Here is a 23,970-nt window from a genome sequence, read left to right as displayed (position 1 = left end):
ATAAGCTGTTGGTTGCGTTTTTTTGTTTTGTTTCTGTTTTGTTGGTGTGGGTATTTCTTTTTCCTGCCTGCAAAGAAACATAAACACAGCTCTCATTTCTGGCAGGTTTTTACTGTCAGAGTTTCTCCTATTATATTTATCTTACAATTTGCCAGGGGGTGAAGTTATTAAGTTTTAGCAGCAGCCATCGATCAAGTTCACAAGTTAACACGATAAAGGCTCTGTGCCGCTCCGATCCGGGAAAATGATGATCCTCACTCGGTAATTAACTAAATGAGAAAGTTAAATCTTACTTGAGAGCTGGGAGAGATGCAAGAGAGGTGTTTGTCAGTTTCTCAGTGGAAATTAGAAGCAGTTTTTTTGCAATTCCCTAAGCTGCTGCTCTGTCATATTTTACATAAGCACTGGGAAAACGTCTTGTAATTAGTGCTGTCATGGAGGATTTTTTTTTGCTGAAGGATGTTGGAATAATTCATTAGATTATCAAGAAAGGCTTGTGTCCTGAAATGATTAGCACAGTGAAATTTAAGCCATTAACGATAACAAGTTTAGAGCTTGCTGCAGTGCAGAGGCACCCGGGGTATGTCTGTGCCTATTTCAATCATTTCTTATAATTAAACATTATGTCCTCTCCCCCTCCCCTCCCCAATTCTCTTCACTTGGGCCCAACCAAAAATTCTGTTAAGGTGGCTCTGTAAAGATCAGCATGTTTACCAGCAAAGAACAGAGGCAGCTATAGATGAGGAGTGCAGGGGAGGGCTGGATGAATCTATTCGACCCTGATACTGACATTGAGGGACGAATACTGCCAAATCTTAATTGGGTCTCAAAGCTAGCACTGGGTGCTGCAGTCGGCTTCCCTGTGGTGGTGATGATGGCAATAACACTTAGCATTTGCATAGATCGCCGTCCTGCCCTGACATTGTGTAAGAGCCTTACAACACCTGAGTCCCAGGCCTTCTGCTGATCTTCCGTATGTGCTGGCAGCAAAAGTCAACTGCATCCATGCAAACAAGCTTGACCTTGCCTAGTTGAATGCTATGGCTTACAGAGCAAGGTGGAAAACGGAAGGCAAAAGATGAGTGCAAGCAAATAGTATGGAATGGGAAGGTGGGTGAAGGGGCCATTGTTCAGTGCTACAGCATATGCTGTGCATATGGCAGGTCCTAAGCTCAATTCTTGGCATCTCCATTTGGAAGGATCAGGGAAAAGATGATGGGAAAGACCTCCATCTGAGACATGGGAGATCCATTGCCAGTCAGAGTAGAGAGTACTGGACTACTTGGACATATGGTTCAACATGCTATAAGGCAGCATCATATATTCTGTAGCAAATCCGTACTCTCCCAGGCATGCAAAGCTGAACTGTGTGATGCACGTTTGTTTTTAGGACACACACTAATACATGTTACTATTTGGTTGCCTTGCTGAGCGAGACCTAGAAAAGGTGTTCTTCGTCTGCACTATAAGCTATGCTAGTCAACAATGTCAGCAACTGAATCTTACCAAATCATAGTGCTCCGTGAGACGGACCAAATACAAGGGAAGTGTAGACTAGAGTCCCTCAGTGTACTCAGATGTGACTAGTTAAATGGACTACATATAAAGAAGTACATATAAAAAAGTTCCTTCTCCATAGCCTCCCCCGGTGGCCAGAAGTAAATCATTCTCCAGTACAAAAAAAACCTCTCAGGGGAAACCTATAGACAATTGTGCAATATAGGAACAGGTTATTTCCCAGGCTCCGAAGCTCTAAGCTGTTGGCAAATGTATACATGTCCTTGTGCTTAACAACCTTTTTATACTGCATAGAGCCCTAGCAAGCTTCTTTGAAATTTGTTAATATTTCAATATCTGTGCCCACTTGAAAGCTCCAACAGAATAGTGGTTAGACAGAATTTCCTTGCTGTGAAAAAGCTTTCTCTCTCTTTCCCTTGCCCTATCATGTTGTATCACAGGTTGGATTCTTATAGATGGTACTATTTACTCTGGGGTTAGAGTTCAAGAGTTCATGACCCAGTGTGCCTTGCTTCCCTTGTTGCTATAGTGGTCATCCCTGACTATTAGCCATGCTGGCTGGGACTGATGGGAGTTGTACGCCAACAACATCTAGAGGGCACCAAGTTGACTGACCACAGTTTCTTCATATTAATTTTGTGCTTGCCCAGTGAGGATGGTGTGGGTTTGTTGTTATTATTATTTATGGTGTGGATGTAGTCGGGGTGAACAAAGGCATCATGACACCCGGGGCATCGCTACTTAGGGCGCATGTGCGACATTGCTACATGCACTGTACATAGCAATTTGCCACCAGCAGTGCTCCAGCACCATATGGACGGTGCCGGGATCCCTCTGTTGCCGCTACAGCCATGAAGGGAGGATCCTCTACATGCGGCTGTAGCGGTGACGGAGGGTTCCCACCGCTATGTACAGCGCATGCACTTGGCCTGTAAAGCGAGATGAGCACCACAACCCCAGAGTCATCTGCAACTGAACTTAACTGTCAAGGGTCCTTTACCTTTACCTTTTTACAGCTGTTGGCAACAATTGGGTAAACCTGTTTTGCTTGTGGAAATGCTTCTGCACATCCAACGAAGTTTCAATTCATATTTTTCACTACCCAGGCTGCATTGCAAATGGTGTTTGAAGGTTTCCTGAGTTCAAAAAGCAGCTTTTAATATGGGTCACAGCTTTTATGAGGAAAGAACCATTGCATCAGAGTGGGAGAAACACACCACACCCTTCTCTGGACCTTGACCAAGGATTGCATCTTTAACGCTTATGATACTGGGACAGAAAATCATTGTGATTTTTACCAATAGGCAAGTCCGTTTTAGTTTGGTGATACAACAGGACATTAGAACATATTCCTTCCTCAAAAGTTTTGGCATATTGGGTTTATCCTTTTTTATCTTAGCCTTTGCTTCATTGTACCTACTGTACGATCACCACATTAACTGTTTTACCTAAAGGATCTTGTAATAGACAGCTCAGCAGAAACATTGTGTGCCCTCGTTGAGATCAATAGAATGCCCTTGTGTTCAGGACTGTTCAATTGATCTCCAGAAGACACCACTGAGACACTCAAATAAAGCAAAGCTGCATTTTGTTGAGTTAAATTCTAAGAAGAATATATGACCATGGCAAGATGCTGCTCATAGTCCTAGTAGTTTTTCTCACATCAGAAATTGAAGCGGAAAGAGGTAATCACTTAGGCTAGGTTAGAGAAACCAATTTTTTTGAGGTTCTGGAGATGTGTCTATTGAAAAGTGAAGGAAATTCCATATGGATTACACAGACAGAATGTCCCAAAGCCCCCTTCCCATCCCCCCTTCTCTTCCTTCTGCAGTTCTTCTTTCCATACGTTTTCTAGTAGCCGTGTTTGCATCCTGGGACAGGCCATGTGAGAGAATGGCAGGGCCAGCCACTAGCAGGAGGCAGAGGGTAGTAAAACCTCCATGGCTGTCATCTGACATCCATTGGTAAGGACATAGGGACTCCTCCCCCTCAAGCATAACTTGGAGCAACTGTGTATTCTTTACACCCATCACTAGTTGTCACAGCTTTGGAAAATGTGTGGAATGAAACACAGGTGGGGAAGGGGCCAGCATTCCTACCTCTGCTCTTTCAAACAGCTAGATGATGATGATTTATTTATTTATTTATACCCCACCCAAGTCACTCTGGGTGGCTCCCAACAGAATATTAAAAACACGATAAAACATCAAACATTAAAAATTTCCCTAAACAGGAACATCATCTCATTTTCCATGTGAATGGGCAGACCTGCTTTTACAATCATGAATTTGCCAGTATCACATATAGTTTGGACCTGACAATCAAGCTTCCCTCTTCTTTCTTTAGTGAGGATGCAGGTGTTCAGTATACCCAATATTGCAGGAGTTATTTTCTCCTAGTGGAATACGGAATAGTTTTGTTAGGATTTTGAGATTGCTAGTCATCAGTGGGTTTCTAAGAAATCACTACTTGATTCTAGGTTTTTGTTGTTTTACTAGACTTCGACAGATGCTTCAAAATATTTTAATTGAATGCTTTAGAACGGGGGGGAGGGGAGCTGTGCTTTTACAGCTTTGTGGAGATTAAAGGACATGCAATGAAGTTTATATGTATAGGAGTAGGGATGTTTTTTTGTAGTCATAAAGGGTTATACTGCCTAGAAATTACATAGCACCTTCCATAAACTAAGTCAGAGAGGGTTGAAATGACTTGCCCAAAGCCACAAGCTGAACAGCCTGGAACCAAATGGGATATGTTCAGTTCCAGACTGCCACCCTCCGGCATGCATACTCACACATACATTCCCTCCCATATAATTATTATTTCCTTCCATCACCTCATTCTCAGTACTGTGCAGCAGAGTATGCTACAATTCAATTGGTGAGTTTGATTTGAAGTCATAGAAGGAAACTGCACATTGGAGTGAGGAAGGAGGAGCAAGAGAAGCCCTGGGACAGAAAATGGGGGGTCTGTGGGTGAAGGAAATATATACAGTGGTACCTCTCAAGACGACTGCCTCGCAAGACAAAACACTCGCTAGATGAAAGGGTTTTTTGAGCTGCTTCGCAAGATGATTTTCCCTATGGGCTTGCTTCGCAAGATGGAAACGTCTTGCAAGTTTGTTTCCTTTTTCTTAACACCGTTAATACAGTTGCGACTTGACTTCGAGGAGCAACTCATAGAACGCGGTGTGGTAGCCTTTTATGAGGTTATTAAAGACTGGTGATTTTTGAAGCTTTTCCAAAACTTTCCCGACACCGTGCTTAGCAAGACGAAAAAAATCGCGGAACGAATTAATTTCGTCTTGCGAGGCACGACTGTACTCCAAAGAATTTTGTTAACAAGTCTCAAATATTGCCACTCTGTGATAATCCTTACACATGCAAGGCATATCATGTTTTTTCACTGACTGTTTTGGCTTATTCACAAGTTCTGTGGAACTACATGTTGGAAGTAACAGCACTGCTGTTTCCTGTGGGACTGTGGAGAAGGGCCATAACTCAGTGGTAAAACAACCTGGACAGCTGCTGGAGTCAGTGTAGGCAGTATTGATCTAGATGCATGAATGGCCTGACTCAGTATTAAAGCAGCTGCTTGTGTTCCTATGCTGCTGTTTGCTTACTTGCTTATGCTGGGGGAAAGAAAGTGTTGCTTTCTGGAAGGAGCCCACCATTGCAAAAGAGGTAGGGATGAGTAAAAGTGGCTTGTGAATTACTCGCCTATCCCAACCAACCAAAATTGTAAGGTGCTTAAACATTGTATAAATCCTAAAAACAGTTCAGACAACTCAACAGCAATGCAAAACCATTCCAGCAGCCTATGAGCCAAACTCAAACAATTCTCCTTCTGGCTCAGATGAGAACTTGAGGGGAGGAGACGTCACTCAAAGAGCTGGTGTCCTTTGCTTCAGGACCTTCCAGACATCAGAGAGCACACCTCCATTGCAGCTCTCACTGCCCAGTAGGAGCCAGCAGTCACAGAACTGGGCAGTGGTTCCTTTAGAAAAAGAAATTGCCTCAGGGAGAGCAGGGTTAAAGACAGATTCAGTCCCACCAGGAGACCTCAGGTTGTTGCTGAGACAAACAGCACTCATTGGGTGAGTTCCAGCCACATCCTGCCACTGTGATTTGTCCAGGGTCCTGACAGATGGTCTTTTGTCTTGTCTGTTGTGCTCATGCATAGCCGTCTTGATAGTGCTCTCTCAAACTAGGCTTGCCCCACTAGTTGTGACTCTGCTCTTCTAGACATGAAGAGCTGACCTTTCCAGTAAGTGCCACTGCTTTCACCTGGCCTTCCTGGGATCACTGAGACATGCTAGGACAGGAAAAACTATTCAGAGTAACTACCTAAATAAATAGTATTTGAAAGCCACTGAGAGTTCCAGGAGAATCAAAAAGGTTACACTCCCCTGTCTTCTGACTGTGGTGGTCAAACCAGGTGAAGAAGGCAGTTTCAGTTCCCAAACTGGGTCAAGATCCAAATCCAAAGTGGGTCTAGATAATCCAGGAATTTGCTACCATCTGTTAAGATATATCATCTAAAGAGGGAAGAATAGCAACTAGTTGATATTCTGACAAATTATATAGAATGTCTCCAACCACCACCCTCAAGGCAGTCAAAGACACTCCCTTTCTCTATTTGGTTAAAAATAGATCAGTGCATTCAGCTGGAATGCACAAGAAATCCACAGATTGTTCTGATGAAACAAAATTGTCTTCATATTTAGTCCACCTTGTACACATGGGAAGGAAATATATCGTCTGAAACATGCTGGATTCCTATGATTTCCAGTAATTTAAGGCTGGGGTATCCAACGTGGTATCCATCAGATGTTGTTGAATTATAAATCCCATCATCCCCAGCCACCATGGCCAATAATGAAAGATGTTGGGATAACTTCATTTGAGCTATCTCTATTTTTATAAATATATATTTTAAATCTATGTAAAATAGTTGCCAGCGTTGTAGATACCCAGCACATTAGTATTTCGTTGAGCACTTCAGCATGGAAACAGGGAATTTGGGGGTTATCATCTCAGGATGTTTGATGGTATAGACTGGTCCTCAGAGGTCACCCTTGCATCCTGACTTGTAACATTGCTACTTATGCAGATTGGTGCTTTGGCTCACTTGTGTTCAAAATTCAAAGACAATGTTTTTTTCTGAGAAGGGAGTAGGTAAAAAGGCAGAAGGTAATGATTTTAAAAACATGCTGGATGAAGACAGCCTGCTGTAAGATTGGCTGTGCAGCAAATGAAATGGGAAATGAAATGAGGTCAGGCTTATAAAATACACCATTTATCAACTATCTAAATCTTAATCCAGCGTTTCATTGGTTTTCTCGTTCTGCAAACAACTGAACTGCTGTGAAAACAGCCACAGAATCCCTCCAGGCCAGTGTTCAATAGAGTCCAACCTTCATGCTTTAATGCTAGGCTATCGCCAACAACATTTGTGCATGGAGAAACCCAGCACTTCTACACCAAGGAGCTATGTTTTATCATTTCCATAAAGACTGTTGAGGCCTCAATAGAGAGCGAGAATCCAATTTTGTTTATGATGTTTCTTGGTTTGCCAACCAAATATTTTGCTTGTCGGTCAATTGCTGAAGGAACGTTAGCAATCAATCATAGGTATGATTGTTCTGCATGGCGTAGAATCTGTCTGTGTAGCATACGGATCCTAGTGGTATATGAAAAAATATGTAAGATCTGTTTTCATTCTAACCCTCAATCTGCAAAAAAAACCCACAAAAACAACAACACACATCCTTTATTTTCATATAGTACCGTATATTAGAAAAACAAGAAGTATTTCCAGAAGACTGACATGTGGGCATAAGGGTGAGGCTTCTAGTTCTCAGGGTGCAAGTCTTTATGTATAAAGGACACTGAGCTTTGTGTCCATCTATATTCTTTCCACACTCAGCCATGTAAAACCAATAACTTGGTTCGCCTGATCAAATGCTGCAATTCAGATTAGAGCCCAGCAGTTGCACAGGGAACTGTTTGGTCCTATGAGTTTACTCTTCAGTGCAGTGCCTTTACAAGATCAAGATTGGACTATTGGGTTATTTCTTTTTATCACCATGCATAACAGTCTGTAGCAAGTCACTGCACTATTCTTTAATGGACTGTTACAATTATGTCTAATAACAAATGTGCACTATCTAAACTTCTGATGGCCTGAACTTCTTGGAAGTCTTCAAGACATGCACACTTGTCCTCCCTAGATGTGTTTCAGTCTATTGGAAGGAAATGTCTGAGACAACATATGCTAAAGGACCTTTAGTTTGGTAGTGTTGGAACAACATGGAACGTCATAGGATGTCCTCCATAGCAGCAAGATACTGTTACTTAAATCTAGTTAAATTTGTTAACAAAACATTTGAATTGGCCCTCCTCCTTAAAACTATCATAGAAGAGGTTCATACTTTTTATCCGTCCCTGAAATTTGTCTTTGAGGAGCCGGTTTCATGGTGAGTATCTAACACTATAAAACCAGAAGGTCAAAACACATAGTTTTATAAAATGTTATTTTTAAAGTTTCACTACTGTATGTTCATAGTTTTTGAATAAGACATATTTGTTTCATACTCTACATGATGCTGAACAGCAGCATTGGGGAATTTCCTCCCCTCTTTTGTATCTTATATGTTTTTTTTACAATTTTAGTAGCAGTCCAGAATGGACTTTTTAAAAAGGTTTTAGATGTGAAGCATCAGACAGGCATGTATTAGTGCGCTAAAGTGGCTGGAAACTTGCAGAAGTTTAGACTGTATAACATGTAATTAGGAGCTGGATGGATTTGTTTGTTCCATCACATGGGTAGGTTTATGCGTAATGTATTGTCTTCTAAGGATGTCAAATTCTCTGCCCTGAAAAATTCAGCGTTGTACATTTTATTCTTTTCTTCCATAGACAAAACTTGCCAATGGCACTTCAAGCATGATTGTGCCAAAGCAAAGGAAGCTATCTGCAAGCTATGAGAAGGAGAAGGAGCTCTGTATCAAGTATTTTGAGCAGTGGTCAGAGTCCGACCAAGTGGAATTTGTGGAACATCTCATCTCCCAGATGTGTCATTATCAGCACGGGCACATCAACTCATACCTCAAACCTATGTTACAGAGAGACTTCATCACGGCACTACCAGGTAGTCTGAAAAGCTATTGGCAAACACACAGACTTTGCAGGCTTCAAAAATGTGTAAAAAGACCTTGACTTTTCTCGAACGGCCTTCTTCAGTAGCAGGGTGTTCTGTCCCTGGAGTCCTAGAAAGGAGTTGCCATTTGAGGATATGTCACCTATCATAAAATGTATGCTGTCATGGTTCCCCCCCCCCCAGGTGCACTTGTGATGTTTGGTTAGTTGCCTTTCATTTACTGGGGGCACATAACAGTTAACAGGATTTGGACTTTATGATCATAGAAATTAGCAGGGTCTTGGGAAGGGGGTCATCAAGTTCGTGTAATTTCTGTACAGCATATTATTTCCTATGCAAAATGTTCAGTTCAGTCTAGAACAGGGGTCGTCAACCTTTTTTATACCCTCTGCTCACTAATGCATCTTTCACTTGATGACCAGTGCTCGATGGAAGAAGAATTCAGCTTGTGCCGTAGAATCCCCTATTGCCCACCTAGAATCCTGAAATGCCCGCTAGTGGGCAGTAGGGACCAGGTTGACAACCCCTGGCCTAGAAGCTCCTGGGTGAGGGAAGTAAAACAGAAGTCCTCCTTGCCATCTAGAAGGGATTCCTCCCACCCTAAATTGTGGTGTAAAAAAAAGATGCTCTATAGAAGGTGGTGGTTGTCATGTTCTATCAGTCACACTGTACCTGCCACATATGCTCATAGGTAAAGTTTTGACATTTCTTCTTGTCAATGGAAGAATTCTTTGCCTGGAATTTTGCCCAATTTATTTAGCTTTAACATAGTGAATGATGAAAATCTAAAGCCTTAACATCACAGTTTATATTTAAGTATATTCTTCAATAGCTTTTGGTGTTGGAGAAATAATCTGTATCTATCACTGCCTCACTGTGGCAAATGGAACACTGGGCCGTGGTGAGCCCAAACTTGGGACTAACATGGAGAAGCAAACTGATGTGCCTTCACCTCCCATTTTCAGGTTGGAGGTGGATATTGGAGGCAGAAGCTTATGGGCTTATCTCTGCACCCAAGAGGTGTTCCAAACTTGGAGCCACTGTTGGACACAGAGGCAGATCAAATCAGGATGCCTCTGCCTTCAGCTGTAGATGAAGCGGGAAAGTGGAGGCCCATCAGCTTGTCTCTGTGCCTGAATGTGCTTTGAGCTTTTAGCGCCCAAGGAACACACTGGAAAGCAACCTTCTGTCCTAACAATGAGCTGTGGGCAAGCAGGAGCTTACTTGCTGCCCCACCCCAGCTCCAAACTCAGAGCTGAAAAAAGGAGCAGATTCTCTCCTAACATTGTTCTGCATTCGAGATGTAGCAGAAATAAGGGACAGCACCCCACTCCTTTGGAAAAGGTGGTAACAGCAAAAAAAATGTTTGGTCTGTTGAGTATTTCTTTTACTTGCTGAAGTTTGTCTTGTCTGTCAAGTGGAATTATGCTGCTTGGTTTATTTTTCATTTTAGGAAAACTCTGCCCCCGCATCTAGGAGTGTTGGGGTTGAAAGAGTTGTCTCTTAGAAATCACATTTCTTTATAAAATTACTTTTCATGAATTTGTCCTGAGAATATGGAGGGAGAAAAACTACTTTGATACATGAGAAGCTCATTATGAGGTCTTCTGCTTGTCAGCAGCAAAGTCTTGGTACAGTGTGTCCTCTGTAAATCCTGATCAGAATCATCTGATAGGCATCTCACTCTGCATCGTCTGCTTAAATGTAAGACATGTGACCCCAGCCATCCCAAAATGCATTCATGGCTTCCTACGCTCAGCCTCTGTTGTTGACAAATGAAGCTCAGTCTTTGGGGCAGCTGTAACAAGAGCAGGAAATGAAGCATTTGATCTCTCTCTGGATGTTTGGTAGCTTTTTATTTGGAGAGAAAAGTTGCCTGCTATGCTAATCTGGCATGCTTGACTCTTTCCCAAGTGAAACTGGGGATGGGGGCGGATTTGATCAAGCAACTAAAGTAGCCTTGCAAATTGAACATTAATCTACCCACTCAAAAAACCCAGTAGCTCGTATTCACTAGATGCCACAAGAAATCATGGTTTACCCACAATTCCCATTGATGATCCTTCATGACTTTAGACAGAAGCATCTCTCCAGTGTGAGAGCCAGAGTTTCTCCCACAAGAGCACTTTGGTCTATGTGCATGTATTTTTTAGGTCTTCTCTGTGCTAGCTCTATGATATGAACTAGCATATATGAAAAGCATTTGTAATGTGGGAGCACTTCTGAGTTCTTGGTTCAGTTATAATATAAGCCTTAAGAATACAATACTTTCCAACGCATGGCAGAAGGATTGTAGCTCAGTGATAGAGCACATGGGTTGCATACAAAAGGTGCTAAGTTCAGTTTCTGGTATCTCCCAGGTAAGATTCTTCTCTCCCCTCCACTGTGAGTTGTAGACAGACAGTACTGAATTAGATGGACCCAATTATGTATATGGCAACTCCCAGTGTTCCTAAAACTTTCTAGTCCTGTAGTAGTAGTAATTATTATTATTATTATTATTATTATTATTATTATTATTATTACTACTACTACTACTACTATTTATTTCCCCAGCCACTCTGGGTGGCTTCCAACAAAATATTAAAATACAGTAATCCGTCAAACATTAAAAGCTTCACCACCACCCCCTTTTTCGTAAGTGATAATTGGACCTTTTATTCCTTTCTTCTTTGCATCAAAAAGTAGCTTTCTAAGCTGGTGGAATACAAGAACAGCTGTAGTAGCAAAATGAGAAATGGTCCTAATATAGCAAGATTGGGGGGGGGTGCATCATCAAGTGAGAAAAGCCTTCCATTGAACATCCCCCTAGTGCTAAAACTCATAGAAATAGATTGGAAATGACTTCCAGGATTCTTGATCATCTCTAACACTTTCCACTTTTATCTTTAATGCTTTGCTGTTTCTTATCCATAAGAAGCTGCTGGTTTCAAAACTTCACAGGAGACTATTTTCTGCCCAGTCATCCCAGCTCTGCATTACAGGGAAGGGAATGAGCAACAGTGGGGGTGAAAATGTCTGAGCAGAGATGGGCTTCTCGTGAACTCTCCAGTGCTGATTAATTGCCTATACTTTTTCCCTTCCAGCTCGCGGCCTGGATCACATCGCTGAGAATATCCTGTCGTACCTGGATGCCAAGTCTTTGTGTGCTGTTGAGCTGGTGTGCAAGGAATGGTACCGAGTGACATCTGACGGCATGCTGTGGAAGAAGCTGATTGAGAGAATGGTCCGGACAGACTCGCTGTGGAGGGGTTTGGCAGAGCGGAGAGGATGGTGAGAGCATCTTTCATGCAGTTTCCCTTGTTCAGTGAGGGAGTAGGTGCTGGTAATTTCCGACTCACAGTGGTATGGTTTTTAAATGGTATGGGGCTGTATTCAGCGTAATGCTAAGGAGATTATTCCATCAGTGCAAGAATTTCTACTTCTCTGATGGAACGATCTTCCATTGCATCCCATCACCTGCTGTTCTGTGGGTTCTCCAGACCCTCCAGAACAGATTTGGGGATGGCATGGGAAAGGTCCCATTGTGCTAACAGGAATCGTTGCACTGACTTAGCCTAGCAAAACAAGTAAATTGAAAACAGCTTTAGGTCATCAGTATGACAGTTCATTTTATCTGAAAATTGAAGATTGCCTTTTAAATTCTACCATTCAGTCTTCTTCTTTTTTCTGAAGCCGTTTTTGGGGAGTATGTATTATTTCCTAACTAGGGGCAGGTAGGCACTTCCCCTTGATCCGGAAGCAGAATCCAGTAATTTAGTTCTACCTCCAGAGATGACTGGCCAAGCTTAGTAACAGGAACAGGGGATAAGTCCTCTCATATATATTCTGCTGCTCCTCCTTCTCTTCATGGCAATGGCAGTGGTGGTGTTGGCAGCCCCTCCTCTCCCCCATCAAAATTGTTTTTCCTTTACCAAAAAATGAAGGAGAAAAATCCCTAGATGCTGTATGGAGTTTTTAGAGCCACTGTGGGGTAGTGATTAGTGTCAGGATAGGACCAGGGAGACAAGCATTCAAAGCCCCACTTAGCCATCGGGCTCACTGGGTGACCTTGGGCCAGTCACTGCCTCTAACCTTAACCTTACAAGGTTGTTGTGGGGATTAAGTGAGGAGCAGCAGAACTATGTATGCCACCTTCAGATCCTTAGAGAAAAGATGGGATATAAATATAATCACTCAATCAGTCAATAAACCCAAGGCCTTTCGGCATATATCAATGTTGGGCCTTCATCAGAGGTTGAAATGTAAAGTCGAAACAAACTGCAGAGCTATCTGATAATAGAAGTCAATCTTTTTTCTTTGCTGTCAGGTGATTTGTAACGACTTTAGTCTCTCTCTCTACACACACACACACACACACACACACACACACACACGGCTTACTCCCCCCCCCCCTTTTGATGCTGGTTTAGCATCAGATGTGCTGGAAAGGCCCTCCAACCCCATTTCTTCTCCCCCTGCCTTGCTGTATGAAGGGAAGAGGTGCAAAGCCTTGCTGGGTGGGAGGTAGCAGGGCTGCCAGTTGTAGCTGCCAGTGCCAGATGTGGACCATCAGCCAAGTCCAGAGTCTGGGGTGGTCACTCTGTTTCACCTCAACTGTCCACCAGTGATGGCCCTTCTTTTGGGTGGGTGAACAAGCAGCGTAAGTCTGTGTAACATACAGTATCCTTCCCTCCCGTTACTTAGAGGAGTCTTTGATATATTAATTCATTAGACTTTCAGAAGTTTATGTACTCGCTGTACAACTAAAGTAGGTGCATTTTACATGTTATGAATGTGTTAGGTCACTTTTGTTTTCCTCAGCAGATTTTCACAATTAGAGACCTGTTTTATCTTTAGCCATAAAGCCAAGAGTACAAACCACTGAGGGCAAGCATGCAGAAATTCAGATAGATTAGTTAATCAGACGGAATAGTTTTTTCTATTATGCAAGACTTTCCCCAAGTCTAGAGCTGCTCTGTTAACATTTCATTAGATGCTTCGCTCTCTTGGGTAATCCCCTTAATACATAATTTTCTATCCAAGGAGCCTCCCTCGTATGTTGTCTGTGAGGAAATGGGTATGAATATTTCATAAACAAGACAAAGGTGACAGCTAAGGCATTTTAGCTGCTATTAAAACAAAAATTAAAAATAAGGCCAGAAACTTGCCAAGTGCAAATTCTATTAAGGGCTTTGACACTAGAAATATGTTACAGTTTAATAGATTATGAGGGCAGAAAAAATGTTTGTGTAATGCTTTCAGCGCTTCAAAAAAATACCTAAAATACAGTTCTGTATTTAGTATTGATTTCTAGAGGTACCCAGATTACTTTCCCATGGCAGAATTAACAACAAGCAAGGCACAGACATTACTTTTGCTGCTTCAGAATCTGTAGTGAGCAAAACTGACTTCTGATTGTGGAGATCTTGGTGGGTCATAGTTAACATGTCAAACAGCACACTGACAAAATGTCTAGGCAGTAATGCGAATGTGCTGCTTCCAACATCTTCAAGATGCCTGCATAGAGTTCTCTTCCAGGGAGATGAATGATGCATACTCATAAGATAGAAAGTGGGGAATGAGTAGCTTCTGATACCTTCTCGGCTAACAGTTCAGCATTGGGGTTCTTTTTCTCATTAGGGGCACAAATCTGCTAGTTTGCAGAGGGTACCATTGCTTACTTATAAGGTGTTGCTGAGCTACACATACAGCTAGGGAAAGTTTGCAAAGCTTGACATTCTTGTAGGCAAAACATTATAGGTGCTATATTTTAAAACGGAGATTTGTTAGAGCTTAGTTTTTCCAGAAATGTGTGTTTGAAATTGTATGTATCCCCCCCCCCCCTGTATCACACTGCTCAGTATTTTTATTAGTCATTTTGTTGATTCAAATCACTCTTCCAAAGCAGGGTTTACCTTGCACATGCCCAGGGCATCTCACGCAAAAGGAAACTTCTCAGCATATATTTTCAGATTTGTGGCAAGGAAGGAATGCATAGAAAAAAACCTGTCGGAAATAATGCAACAGTGAAAGGGGGAGCAGAGAGCTGGCCTAGGCTAAATGCCATGCCTCACATGCCAGGATTATACTCAGAGGATTTGTGCCCATTTCTGCTTCACAAGGAATGTTGCCAGGCAGAAGAGTTGTTAGTATGCCCATGGTGGGGTTTACTAGCTTCCGCACAGTGTTAGGTGGCTCCTTAACTTTAGGATGAGGAATTTTAAAAAATTTACACAGCATGAAGTGATTGCCGTTCACTGGGTTTCCCTCCCTTTCTCTGGCAAAAATGTGCATTCCATGACCAGGCTAAGTTGAGGAAGAAGCTAATGCAGTTTACTCGGAAGATTAGAGGAGCAGTAAAATGCTATTGCTGCGGCCTATGAATTGCTTAATTTCTTTTTGTTTTGGAGCAATTAGAACGTGGGGAACATACTGAGGTCCTCTTCTATTCTCACTCTCCTTTGAAGGACCCTTTTATCTATCCACCTTTACTTGCAAAAGGGCCATATATTTATTTAGATGCCTACTATTTTATGAATTGCCACATGTCTAAAGGCAGTAGTATTATGATGCGGACCCTACAGCTTCCCTTTTAAATCTGGTCTAGTCATCGATTTTCATCTACCAAACATAAGCTCTACAAGTCTCTCTTGCAAATCCTTGAATAAAATAGCCATGGCTAAATGAGCAATGCTGCTTTTCTTTCTTCCTTTCTTTTAGGGGACAGTATCTTTTTAAGAACAAGCCACCCGATGGGATAGCCCCTCCCAACTCCTTCTACAGAGCACTTTATCCCAAAATTATACAGGATATAGAGGTAAGAGCCAGAAAAAAGACTATGCAATTGTATGTGAAACCCTCATCTGAGCTCCTTTGTTGTGTGTGAAACAATTCAAATTTCCTGCACAGATGCCAGCCAGTTATAGCTTCCTACGGCATCTACTGTAGAATGAAAGAAAAGCCAAATGTGATAGTGTGTACATATTTGTACACATTTTCCCTCTGAGTCCTGTTATAAAAAAAAAATTAGTAGTCTGTCTTTAAGACACTTAGGGGTCATACAGTATGTACCAGATCCATTGATAGTTGGTCTCCCCTTCTTTGAAGGGAGTTGAATGTTCAGGCACTTTGATTATACCATCTCACCACAATTAAATCTCAGTGTATTATACCATTTCAGTTCAACTTCCATGATTACACTGAATTAAATTTGGCAACCTTTCCATTGAAGAAGCATCTCACAGTGTCACATTTGTGATCAAGGGATGTACAAAGTTCATCACAGTAAGTCTTACCGACTCAAACAACTGTTTGAGCTTCTCCAAGTGTCACTGAGACCAAATCAAGGCAACCTGCATTTTTTACAGTACCCACAGTTGACCTTAATTCTGGAGAAGCTGTTCCAAAGAAAAGAATAGAATTGCGGCCAGTTCCGCATTCTTGAAGATCACTGAAGGGACAGATACCTGTGGAGCCAACAGTGTGGGGGAAGGGGAAAAACCTACCTAATGGACAGTCAACACAAGGGGAAATGAACATCCCGGGTTTTATCCAATGTTAGCCCTACTCAGAGTAGACACACTGAAATGAATGGAACTAATTAGCCCACTAATTTCAGCTATATTCTAAATATCTGGTGCATTTGCTTTCTTTGTAATAACTAGAATCATCTTAGAGGGATTTGAAACTTTATGGAAGCTAGGGATTGGGAAAGTGGCAGGGAGAAGGACTTGTCCCTTTTCCTTCTAGCTTGCTCTGGGACTATCTAATGATAAATGATTTCAGCATCAGAGCTGCTTCTGTTGTCCCAGGAGTCCAGCAGGCTTTATTGGTGCAAAATTTCCATGATGTTTGTTCCACACTTTATAATTGTTTCTCTCTCCCCCAGACAATAGAATCAAACTGGCGGTGTGGAAGGCACAGCTTACAGCGAATCCACTGCCGAAGTGAAACAAGCAAAGGGGTTTATTGTTTACAATATGATGATCAGAAGATAGTAAGTGGCCTCCGAGACAATACCATCAAGGTGAGAGCTCCCCAGTGGGCAATGATTGAACACAAAATCCTTTCCCCAGAAGAATGCAGGTGTAACTTCATTTAGGAGGACTAATGCAAGAGAGAAACTGAGAAGGATGAGGTTAATCCTTGTCTTCCTTTCCCTCCCCTCATGCCCCCCATCAAGTCTGACTATGAATTGCATTGGTTTTCCTCCCTTTCTTCCAAACAAGGAGGATAAATCTATATTATCTGTTTCATTTTCTTGCATTCTGTTCAGTGCTAGCCACGTTATTGGTCCTTCAGTAATTAAAGTCTTCCTGTTCCCTAATGAGAAGGGTAAAGACTATGTTCATATTAAAAACAGAGATATTAAGGATAGTTTATATTGCTCCAAAGTGCCTGTGGAATACAAAGTGCACTGTGTGCCACTTAGAAGAAGTTCTGCTCGCCTTAGTAAATAAAATGCTGTGTTACAGAAAAACAAAAGAGCCAGTCTAGCAATACAATCTGTTTACCTTGTAGTGAAATCCCAAATGTGTGCCCTTTTTGCCTTCCTAGATTTGGGACAAGAATACGCTAGAATGCAAGAGGGTTCTGACTGGACACACGGGGTCAGTCCTTTGCCTCCAGTATGATGAGCGGGTGATCATCACTGGATCATCGGATTCCACTGTCAGGTAGCTATTTATTTATTGAGAATGTTTATATCCTGCCTTTCTAACAAATACAGGCCTCCAAGGCAGTTTACCCCATAATTAAAACAATCCATTTTAGTGAAAAAATATATAAAAGGCAGAGAATAGAGCCAACAGTCAATAAGCAAAAAAATTAAACAGAAAGCAGTTAACCAACCAGATACCTCTAAAAGCTTTTGAAAATTAAGCCTAAAAGTTAACAGTTTGCATGCAGTGTCAAACCATAGTTTGGAATAAATTATATTGAGATTGGGGGATTATATGATGAGTGTCTTGGCTACCATGCTACTCCTAATGCTCAAGAAGAGGTTGCAAGTAAGAAAGATGGATTTGCTCCACAAGCCCTATTCAGATTCTGCCCTCAAAACAGAAATGGTGGAAGACATGCACAAGGAATGGAAGGCTGTTTCTATGTTTTTGTAAAAATAGCCTTCAGAGTCAGCAATTTAAACCCTTGATTCCAGGGTTATACACACACACACACCTGTCCTTGGGAAAAGATAGCTGTCAGCACGTTTTATTGAGCATACAGATTCTGCTTGCATGAAATATCCAATTAAACTGTTTCCTGTTTAGCAGGAATATTTTAAATTCCTTAATACCAGCCATTAATATATTATACAATGCTTTAGCAGGACAAAAGGAATATTTCAAATTGTGGATGCTACGTGACATTTTTTATTGCTCAGGAATTGTTCAAGTCCTGCGGCCTAGAATTTTTTAAAAAACAGTCACAAGAAAGAGCAGCATATTTGGTGCAGGGGTAATTCTGTGTTGGGAGTAAATGATCCATTTTGGAGGCTTTGCTGATTTGGAGTGTGTTAATATGGATTATTTGAAAGCTAAGAAGAGTGAAATGTGCTGAGGAACGAGCTGCCTTTTGATAAATTTTGCCCTTGTTCTTTTTAGACATTATTTTTAAAACAAAGGTGGAAGCGCTCCGCAAACTAAATTCTGTACTAGTTTAGATCTTGCATTACGCCCACAAGCAGAGAAACTCAGCAACATGCAGCAGAAGATTTCAGTCCTCAGATCTTCTTTCCTGTTAAATCCTTTTGTTTTGAGGTTCTTGCTTTTTCTTACTCTGTTTGGACATTACAGTGTTAACTTTTGTTTGTTGGACTCTGTAGCTGTGCTGTTGACTAAACCCAAAGGAGGACAGTTTGCTTCAAATTGCAGCCAAGCCCAAGATTCACAGTGTGACACTGAGCAAATTACACATTTTCTCATTTTCAGTTCCCCATCTGTAAAATGGATATAATAATGTCCCACCACACAAAGTTGCTGGGAGGAAGAATTAGATTCTTATTGAAATACTATTTGAATTTACCAAATTAGGCGGACAGACTTACTTATTTAGCACATCTTTTACAGGAATGTTTGGCATATTTCCCCCTTCTGCTTAATAATGGAAAATCTTAAAACATCTCTCTCTTCCCCTTCCCTACTTTTCTCTCTTCTGCCACAAATTCCAGAGTGTGGGATGTAAATACGGGTGAGATGCTGAACACCCTGATCCATCATTGTGAAGCAGTACTGCACCTACGTTTTAATAATGGCATGATGGTGACATGCTCCAAAGATCGGTCCATTGCCGTGTGGGACATGGCCTCCCCAACAGACATCACACTACGAAGGGTACTGGTTGGACACAGGGCAGCCGTCAATGTGGTCGACTTCGATGACAAATACATTGTATCAGCATCGGGGGACAGAACGATTAAGGTGCAAACCATGAAGTCATGATGACATTGGACATTTGTTTTATTTATTTATTTTTCGCAATACGTTTATACTACCTTCCTATACTGCCTTCATCAGGGGGGCATGGTTCCCTTCTTCACACACACTTTGATTCTCATCATCATGCTGTTAGTGTAGATTGGGCTGAGAGGGTGAGTGACTGGCTTAAGGCCATCCTTTTAGTTTTATGCCTGAGTGGGAATCCAGAGCCTCCTAGTCTTTAATCCAACACTCAGACCATCATACCACACTGTCTCCCATCCACAATCTGTGACTTTCTCATAAACATCCCTGTCCATTATTTCCTTCTGTATGTACTTGTGTCTCTCTTACAGGTCTGGAACACAAGTACCTGTGAGTTTGTGCGTACGTTGAATGGCCACAAGCGAGGTATTGCATGTCTACAGTACAGAGACAGACTAGTAGTGAGTGGTTCATCAGATAATACAATCAGGTAAGAAACACAGCAGTTACCTGAACAGGATGCTGCCTCTCTCAGAGCCAAACCATACATTACACATCAGTGTTTGCAGTCTTCTCAAATGGCCATTTTTTCACAAAATGCCAATTTGAGACAAAGCAGTGGTGAAGGTGTACTTAAACATGTTCTTGTCTGTTCCCACTCCAAAGGCCCTGCTCCAGCACCTTATTTTTTAAAAAGAAGCAGTCAGTATTAGACTAATGTTGCATGCAATTGTAATGCAATTGTAAAGCACATCCGCGTGCCCTCTACTTATTAAACTGAGATTGTACTGCTTCTGATTGCACGTAAAGGATTGCACTTCTGAATTCTCCCCCGCATACAAAACACAATAAGCTTTTTCCTTTTAAAAATAAACTAGTATAGCAGATAGAGGCCTGTTCCAGTGCCTTTGTCCTGTTTTTTTTTAAAAAAAAAATAAAATAAAATTGGGGGAAGATGGTTCATTATTATTTTTGGTTAAATGTAGGGGAGCATTCAAGACAGGTATCCCTCACCTGCTGTTTGAAGTGATGTGGCTCACACTAGCTCTTCAGGATTATACCACTTTACTCTGTGGTGCATGTAAACCAGGCCTCGTTGTTACTAAATAAGGTTTTAAAAAGGCAGGGGGTGCCATATACCTAGAAATGTCAAGATCCACCAAAAATCTGAGTTCAAAATGAATTCAATATATATATATATATTTATTTAATTCACATAATACAGCTGAATTAAATATTTGAAGTCTTGCCAAGGAAATCTTAGAAAGAGCAGCCACCAGGAATAGAAATTACTCAGCTTTGTAGAATTTTCAAAAATCAAAAGTCTGCACTCTATTCCATGTATTCTTAAAATGGCCACAGCCCTGACAACAGAGTAAAACGTGTGTTCTAAAATGCTTCTGTAAGAAGGAAAAGCTTTTGTCGTTGCCTCAGTTTTCCAAAGTTTAAAGCTTTCAAATCATCAGTGAGCAAAGATAATCCATTAATAGTACTACATATAGTTTTATTTTGCATAAATATTTATCTCCTTTTTTAACACAGCTGCTATTTAGATTTTTGTATTCTGCAAGAGCTAACAGCAAACAGTAATAATTGTTTAACTTCTCAAAATGTGGTATGTGAAAGCACTGGCGTGGACTGTTATAAAGGCTGCTCCCCTTTATGGTTTGTGTCTCTGCTTAGAAGAGTTGGATTTGCAACAAGAGGTTTTTAATCCAACCCCCAAACAGTGCTGGGGTTTTGCCAACCAAGTTTTTCTCATGGTGCTTAGCCTCAGGCACCATTTGTAGCAGGTGGCCTGGACTTATGGAGTCTGCTTGCTGTCCCTTGGTTGGAAATGTTCCAAGCAGTGATCCATCCCATAATACAATGAACTATGTATTTTTGCGTTGGATGAAATTTGACAGTTTTTAGAGGGCAAAGTATAATAATATCATTGAAAGCCATTGATTGGTCAGAATTGAGTAGGAAGTACTGTCTTCCTGTACTCTTCTATGGACCTCATCCTTACTCATTTAAAGCTATACAAGTTGTTGTTTTTGTCAACTATGGTGATGAGTTCCCTCTATAGCCATGAGCTGCTTCATGGTTCAATCATCTTGCCAATGCAAATATTTGTGCACTTGCTTAAAGGGCTTCTTCCGTTCATGTGCTCTTCTTTCCTGCAAGAAATAAAGTGTCAGCCCAATCCTCATTCTTTTTTAATCGAAAGCTTTGGTCATAGCAGTTTGAGCACCGACTCACATGGACAGTGCATTGACAACCTGCTTTTTAAATTGTCCTCAGCAACAATTCAAGCAAGACAAAAGTTGCCATACTCCTAAAGCTACACAGGGAGTATAGGGAGTGTGCAGATATTAAAAAATGGGTAAAGGATCCCTCTTAATCAGACCAACAGAGCTCACTCAATTTAATGGTATCATCTTTCTTCATAATTCTCCGGGTCCAAGGTCAAATGTATGGAATCACTGTGTGTCCAAATAAAGATACAAAACAAAGAAATAATTCATTTCATTAAGGGACTTAAGAGGCTGGTAATTGACTAGTGTAGCTTTTAGAGAAAGCTAGTTACTGAAGGTAATTGCAATAACATGAGTAATGAAAACAAACAAGTCAGGGTACTGCAGCAGACAATTTAAATGAGAGACATGGGGAATTGTAAGGGGACAGTTGAAGCCATTAACCAATTATCACCTTCACTCAACAGCTGCATTCTGTTTAACGCCTTGTAAAGATCAAAAGATTTGCAAATAACGCCATGGCTTTGCTTGAGGGGAAAAACCAGGGCACACATACATTGGGGGGGGGGGGTTGGGGGTGCCTTCATGGTATGGCTAAACAAAAGATAAGACAAACCGTGTTTTGAGAAAAAATTGAGTTTAAATGAGTTTAAACTTGGATCCAGCACTCTACTATCCACCGCTTTCATAAGAAATAGCAACATCAAAGACAATCTAAAAAGCATGCAATTCGGAAGGCACAAACATCGACAGTAATCCAAACAGGAAATAGTTAAACTCTGCAGAGCTTGGAAAAGTAACCACAAATACTACACACAGTAATAACCAACAAATATAAATGTCAATATGGTAATAAATTTAAAGAGGAATACAATTACTTTTATGCTTACACTGAATAAAATCCTTGTGCTGGAATTTTTGCAGTGGTTGGCAACATATCTCAGCAGAATGCAGGTTAGGTGCACAGTTGGCCAACAAGTTCCCAAAGTTCAGTTTTCAAAACTGGCTTGGGGTGGCTGTTTCCCCCATCCTCCTCTCCTGTATTTTCAGTGTAGAGTGTAAACCACCTGCGCACAAACTGTCTTTTGTGTTCTGTGCAGCAATTCCCATTTGGTCAGTGGGTAATCACAAAAGGTTTAGCATCGACACTGTGGAATGAAGTAAGATTATTTCAAATAGCAACTGTAACCAATAGGTGGGAAACCTATTGTGATGTTGTCATTCCTATTTAATTGTAACTCGGATGAACAAGCATAGGACCCAGCATGGCTTCACAAATTATTGTGCAGTTTTCTTTTGGAGGTGATAGGGGGTGAGACTGTTTAAATTTGCCTATATCATGTGCTCTTTCCACACAGAAAAGCAAGGACATTTTTCACCTTCTGTTAGCAACCACTTTGTCAGTGTAATGTGAAACATGCTTTAATTGACTGAGGCATTTCCTGTTTAATCAGAAGGAAAAAACAGCTGCCTATGGGTTAAGCTAGATGTTACAGCAGTAGAGAGGCACATGTGTAATAGTTATGCCACATTCATACCATACATTTAGGGCACTATGATATACTTTAAACAGTCATGACAGTCTCCTAACAAATACCCATATTTAGTGCATTTTGGTAAACTGTTTTCAGAGGTTACCAAGATGTGTTGAGAAGTGGCAGGTTTTTTCTAAGAAGCTAATATTTCAGATGCAATGTGAAGGAAATACATTTCTGGTAACCACCTGATTTTCTTCTATAGCAAAGCCAGGTCACAGGAAGGATTTCATTTTTTCTGCAACAAGCAATCTTATCTCTTCAAGTTGACACGGGCCCCTATCTCCATGCTATCTATAATTTGTTGTCTCTTATGTAGCCCAAACAACATTCAGGCAGTAATTCAGAAATAACACTACTACTCATAAATGTACAGTATTGGAAATGAAAACAGTAGTTTCACATTGAAATTTGTAATTTTCTAGATACAAAATGTGAATTTAGTAAGAAATTGGGAGATTCTTCAGAGTTCTCCCCTTCCTGGATAAATAGGCAGGTTCTATTTGCAATTTGTATTTCCAAAACATTTTTCTATGGCAATTGCATAATGATTGTTTGCCTTGTCTTCTAGGTTATGGGACATTGAATGTGGGGCATGTTTGCGAGTTCTGGAAGGCCATGAAGAGCTGGTGAGATGTATTCGCTTTGATACCAAGAGGATAGTCAGTGGAGCCTATGATGGGTGAGAATTTATTATTAATTTATTAATTAAATTTCTATCCTGCCTTTCATCCAAGGATCACAGAGCAGTTTACAAATTTAGAGATGAACTAGAGATGTCTAGAGTCTCTCTCCCACCCACCCCAAACTGACTGTTACCCTGAAGGCTAGAAAATTAGAAATGCCTCACTCTGACAGATCCAGTGCTTCACTGAGCAAGTAACCTGTTTGCAATTTGGATTTTCAGAAGAAAGAGAGAATCAATTTTCCCCATTCAGCATTACAAATATAAAATGCAAGAAGAACAGATACTAATAGTATTTAAAGGAGGAGATATTAAAATACATTGCAGGTTCTGCAGACAACCACTTATAGTAGCAATCAAATTTGCTTTCCTGCTGGCCTCATTTGGATAAGTGGAAGATAGAATTTGCTTATAAAAGTCCCATTAACAGGACCTAAAATAAAAGACAT

The 23,970-nt window shown here is 41.0% G+C and overlaps 2 protein-coding genes across 11 annotated transcripts in view; one reads left to right on the top strand and one right to left on the bottom strand.

The window, feature by feature from the left end:
- Positions 1–23,970, bottom strand: part of POLL (DNA polymerase lambda) — a 125,842-nt gene that overhangs the window by 8,151 nt on the left and 93,721 nt on the right. The window contains exon 11 of one of the 2 annotated variants that reach the window (XM_082223455.1): positions 20,545–21,223. The exons of the other annotated variant lie outside the window; for it this stretch is intronic. The gene's annotated coding sequence lies outside the window, so the exon portion shown is untranslated. Of the gene's footprint in view, positions 1–20,544; positions 21,224–23,970 lie in introns of those variants that run through there. 2 annotated transcript variants of the gene reach the window in all.
- BTRC (beta-transducin repeat containing E3 ubiquitin protein ligase) overlaps positions 1–23,970 on the top strand; it is a 124,746-nt gene that overhangs the window by 92,985 nt on the left and 7,791 nt on the right. For all 9 annotated transcript variants that reach the window (XM_082223447.1, XM_082223445.1, XM_082223443.1 and 6 more), the window contains 8 exons: positions 8,439–8,670; positions 11,766–11,952; positions 15,382–15,478; positions 16,550–16,687; positions 17,218–17,336; positions 18,830–19,079; positions 19,433–19,551; positions 23,408–23,518. In XM_082223447.1, coding sequence (XP_082079573.1) covers positions 8,439–8,670; positions 11,766–11,952; positions 15,382–15,478; positions 16,550–16,687; positions 17,218–17,336; positions 18,830–19,079; positions 19,433–19,551; positions 23,408–23,518 — 1,253 coding nt within the window. The remainder of the gene's footprint in view (positions 1–8,438; positions 8,671–11,765; positions 11,953–15,381; positions 15,479–16,549; positions 16,688–17,217; positions 17,337–18,829; positions 19,080–19,432; positions 19,552–23,407; positions 23,519–23,970) is intronic.

The sequence above is a fragment of the Podarcis vaucheri genome (assembly GCF_965113315.1).
Source record: "Podarcis vaucheri genome assembly, chromosome: 5".
Taxonomy (NCBI): Eukaryota; Metazoa; Chordata; class Lepidosauria; order Squamata; family Lacertidae; genus Podarcis; species Podarcis vaucheri.
Note: the sequence above shows the minus strand (reverse complement) of the source record. Positions and strands in the feature narration are given on the sequence as shown.